At 44.0% G+C, this 4,607-nt stretch overlaps 1 protein-coding gene across 1 annotated transcript; it reads left to right on the top strand.

The window, feature by feature from the left end:
* The first annotated feature begins 581 nt into the window (after positions 1-581).
* LOC103286274 (nucleoside diphosphate kinase, mitochondrial-like) lies at positions 582-3,621 on the top strand. Its single transcript, XM_054714166.1, has 2 exons — positions 582-618; positions 2,962-3,621. The coding sequence occupies exons 1-2, from the start codon at positions 582-584 to the stop codon at positions 3,483-3,485; spliced, it is 561 nt and encodes a 186-aa protein (XP_054570141.1). The 3' UTR covers positions 3,486-3,621.
* The last annotated feature ends 986 nt before the right edge of the window (positions 3,622-4,607 follow it).

Genomic DNA, 4,607 nt, shown 5'->3' with positions numbered 1-4,607 from the left:
AAATGTTTCCTGATATTATAAAATACTCTTCTAGGCACTGTTTGTATCTACTGGTTTAGGAGTAAGATGACTCAGATTTGAGTGACATTTCAGTAGAGAAACCCTGAATAATAAATCTATTACATATTATGTCTAGCCTTATGAATCACTTTTTAAAAAATTTTTATTTCTTACAAGTTTTTATTTGTTAATTCTCATCTGAGAATTTTTTTCTCATTGATTTTGAGAGAGAGAGAGAGAGAGAGAGAGGTAACATCTGTTGGTTGCCTCCCACAGGGGGGATTGAACCTGCAAGCCAGGTACATGCCCTTGACTGGGAATTGAACCCGTGACACTATGGTGCGTGGGCCAACACTCTAACCACTGAGCACCACCAGCCAGCAAGGTTCTCTTTTCATAAAAGGAGGGCAGTAACACCTGGTTGGATGGTCCAAATGAACTAATACATGAGAAATGGACAAAAATAAGTCATAACAAAAGGTTTTTGAACGGGTACTACTCCTTTGGCTGCCCTACTTGGAGCACCGATATTTAGGGTTCACTCCTTAACTGGGAACATTTTGAAGAGAACAAAGGGCAATATGAGAATGAATTCACACAAGAATAACATGGTTTACTGTAAGTCAGCATAAGCATAATTGTTTATGACTCTAAGAAATATACAATAGACTTCTAATTTATAGTTGTTATTTATGAAGAATTGAAAATCCTTGGCCAACTGTGGTCTGGTTTAGTTCAGATACTTCTTTTCTGAGATTGTCCAAATTTTCTGATCCTCTTCTAAAAATCCCATATTGTTGTGTTTTTCACTTATCCTGAAATAAACTGCCTTGTATTGGAACCCTTAGTAGTCTGTGGAATATGCAGGGCTTTTTTTTTTTCTTCTGGTTGCAAAACTAAACTTTGATAAAATCATTTACCAGTTGTAATTAGTCACTACTTCTTTATTTGAAAGATTTTTTTTTTTTAGAGAGAGAGAGAGGAAAGGAGAAGGAGAGAAACATTGATGCAAGAGCAGAACATTGATTGACCGTTTCCTGCATACTCTCCACCAGGAATTGAGCCTGCAACCCAGGCATATACCCTAACCAAAAACTGAAACAAAAACCAGTCAGGGCACTACTTCTTTAATGCATACCTTTGCTGTCAGACTTCACCTTGGCTCCCTCTCTTCCTGAAATCTGAGTGCCCTATACTCTGTCTCCTATGGCAAATAAATAGTTCCTTTCGGTGAAGAGATACTTTCAGAACTCATATATCCTGAAAATGGATCTCCACCATAATGATATTTGAACACAAAAATACTATTAGACATCCTCTCTGATTACTGTAACTCAGAGTTTTATTAAATTCTAGAGGCCCGGTGCACGAATTTGTGCATGGGTGGGGTCCCTCAGGGTGGCCTATGGGAATTGGGCCCCAGCTGGTGCCCTCAGCCTCGCAGCCCTGCAGCCCTGCCTGGCACCCCGCCTTGGCCTGGCATTGTTCCCTCACCTGCTCCACCATCCCACCTGCAGGGTGATTGATTGGGCCAGGCCCCCCGCCCAAGCTCCCTCAGTGCCTGGGAGCCAGGCAGTGGCCCCACCCTCCGCCACAGCCGCTGGTCACCATCTGTGCAGCGATGGGGCGATGGGGCCCCCACTTGCACCTGCCTTGGCCTGGTGCCACCCACTCACCTGCTCCACCAGCCCGTCGCAGTCCTGCTCTCTTCGGGGCCCATCGGGGCCAGCAGTGCCTCCACTGCCTTCCGCTGCCAGCACCGCGTCGCCAACGCCCACCATGTTCCACACTGCCCCCCGGTGGTCAGCACATGTCATAGCGAGCAGTCGAACTCCCGGTCAAACAATTTGCATATTAGGCTTTTATTATATAGGATTTCACATCCACCAATGAGTGGGACATAAATGCACTTTCAAAAGTTTAACTTCTGTGATGAAATGAGTTTACTTTTCTTAATTTCCTTGCTTTCAGTGTTTTAATTTTAAAAAGTCTTTAAATCATTTCAGCTTTGGCTCGAGAAGTATAAAATCTAGCCCTTCACAGGGAAGTCTTGAGCTGGGAGATATGCTAGAAGAAAGGTGAGAAAGCAAGGAAACTGCATTCCTGCCTCAGCCTCGGGCCTCTTTCACCCTGCCTGAGAAGACTGAGACAAAGGTGAAAAGACAAGAAACTCAAGCAGCCTCATAATTACAGCTCTCTACGACTTAGGTAACATCAAATGTGATTTTTGTCAAACAAGGCAATAACCTATAATAATAAAAGCATAATATGCTAATTAGACCGGACGAAGCCAGTGCTGCGAGGGAAGCCTGGGTCCCGGGTGCCAGAGGGAAGCCGGTGCCAGCAGCCGGGGGAAGGAAGGCCTACTCTTGCACTGATTTCGTGCATCGGGCCTCTAGTGATAAAAATAAAATTAAATCACCTGAATTCTTTTTGGAAAAAGGTGTTACATAAACATGTCTCAATTAATAAAGTGTATTATTAAGCCAATTAATCGCCCTTCTTTAGTTATTTATATAAGACACTAAGATTCTTCCCTGGTTCTTAGCCTCAACTTTGTACCACAGCTCACCCTCTAGTACAGTTCACTACTTCTTGTCTTCCAGAGTAGGGCTGAGAGGCGCGGGGATTCTAAGCTTCTGGTCATTATTAGAAACAACAATAACAAGAAAACCTTATCTCTATTCAAATCTGCAAATATAGCAGAAACCACAATTTTAGTTTAAAAGTTTGTTTGCGGGGGAGGAGGCCAACGCTTCTCCAGGCTGTCCACTCTATCCTTCCTCTCTTCCCTCCGCCCCTCCTTTCTTCCCCCCACCCCATACCTCCGCTCCCCTTTCCTTTCTCCCTCCGCCCCTCCTCCCTTTCTTCCCTCCCTGGAAGCTTTATAATCCTCCAGTGTTCAGCCAGCGCCCACGGCCTGGGAGCCATGAGCAGCCTCTTAGGTTGCTCGGTGCTGAGGGGAGGTGTTGTGCGGCTCGAGGGCCTGGGTCCCCAGCCTGCTCGCGCGCCCCTCTTCGGGAGGGCCCTCCTGGACCCGGGAGCGGACCCTGGTGGCTGTGAAGCCAGATGGGGTGCAGCGGCGGCTTGTTGGGGATGTGATCCGGAGTTTTGAGAGGAGGGGCTTCAAGCTGGTGGGGATGAAGATGCTTCAGGCGCCAGAGAGTGTCCTTGCTGAGCACTACCACGACCTTCGGAGGAAGCCCTCCTACCCAGCCCTCATCAGCTACCTGAGCTCTGGCCCCGTGGTCTGGGAAGGCCCCAATGTGGTCTGCACCTCAAGGGCCATGATAGGGCACACGGACTCAGCTGAGGCTGCCCCCGGCACCATTCGAGGCGACTTCAGCTTCCACATCAGCAGGAACATCATCCACGCCAGCGACTCCGTGGAGGGGGCCCAGAGGGAGATCCAGCTGTGGTTCCAGAGCAATGAGCTGGTTGACTGGGCAGACGGAGGCCACCGGAGCAGCCTCTACACAGCCTGAACCTCAGGCTGCCCTAGGCTGCCCCCAGCATCCACCCAGGACCAACTACCTCTGTCCACAAGAACTTGAGCCCACACTGTGCTCTGCACATCGGTCCCAGACCACTTCCCTGTTCCCCTTCTGCCTCAGCCCAGAGCCGTTGAGCCAACTTTATGTGCCTTTTGGTATCTTAAACCAGCAAGAGATTGGACCAAATCCTTTCCATACCAAAATGCCAGACCATCTTTGGGGGGTCTCCAAAAGTGGTTTAACCTCCCCTCCCCAAAGGGGAGACATTAAAAGTCCTTCTGCTGTGAAAAAAAAAAGTTTATGTTTGCTATAGGGAAATTTAAAACTAGAACATGATAGAAAAGCAGACTTCTCTGAATCACTTTTCACATTTCATCAACATAATCCTCAGTCTCTTCCAGGAGTCTTTTTTTTATAGTGATCCTAGAATTTATCTGATGAAAGTAATGAAAAGATTGCTTTAAAAAAAAACACCCAATAACAGAATATTGTCATCTTATCACATTGTTTCTCAAATAATGGTACAGAAGATTTAGGTAGTACATCAATGAATATTTAAAAATTTAAAGTTTATAGTGACCTTGATGGAAATTAGAACAAATATAATTAGCATATAAAACTCAATTTTCATAAATAATATTTCCTAAGGCTAAAAATTGAATCCCTTAAAATTTTAAGTGAACACTACATATGGTAAAACTGTAAAGGAAGTGTGCAAATGCTGAAGTTGGAGAAATATTGCTCTTTTCTGTTTATTTCAAGTTTATGTGACTAGTTATACTATATCATTGCCTTGATTAATCAATGTTTATATAATTTAAGAACTTTGCCATAAAACTTACAGGTGAATAATTACAGGTTATTGCTTACAGAATTTCTGGTCATTAAAAAGTTTTATCTCAGATTTGGAACATGACTTCTAATATAATCTTGTTTACAAAATAAATTATGTTTACTATTTATAACCTCTCTTGAGGATATAGTATGCTACCAGTTTAAAGTCTAAATTTATTTGGTTTCTATTCATTAAATGTTTGTTTATAAACTTTCTCTCCATTATGAATAACTTTATATTGAATGGGATGGAAAAATATGACAAAAAATTTTCTACAT

The sequence above is a fragment of the Eptesicus fuscus genome, chromosome 4, assembly GCF_027574615.1.
Source record: "Eptesicus fuscus isolate TK198812 chromosome 4, DD_ASM_mEF_20220401, whole genome shotgun sequence".
Taxonomy (NCBI): Eukaryota; Metazoa; Chordata; class Mammalia; order Chiroptera; family Vespertilionidae; genus Eptesicus; species Eptesicus fuscus.
The sequence above is the reverse complement of the archived record's forward strand: the minus strand, read 5'-3'. Positions and strand labels throughout refer to the sequence as shown.

Excerpts from the sequence above, each read along its gene's own strand:
- LOC103286274 (XM_054714166.1), top strand. The coding sequence starts at position 582 with ATGAGAATGAATTCACACAAGAATAACATGGTTTACT. Across the intron at positions 619-2,961 it reads CAAGAATAACATGGTTTACT|GGGAGGTGTTGTGCGGCTCG; the intron begins GTAAGTCAGCAT and ends CTCGGTGCTGAG.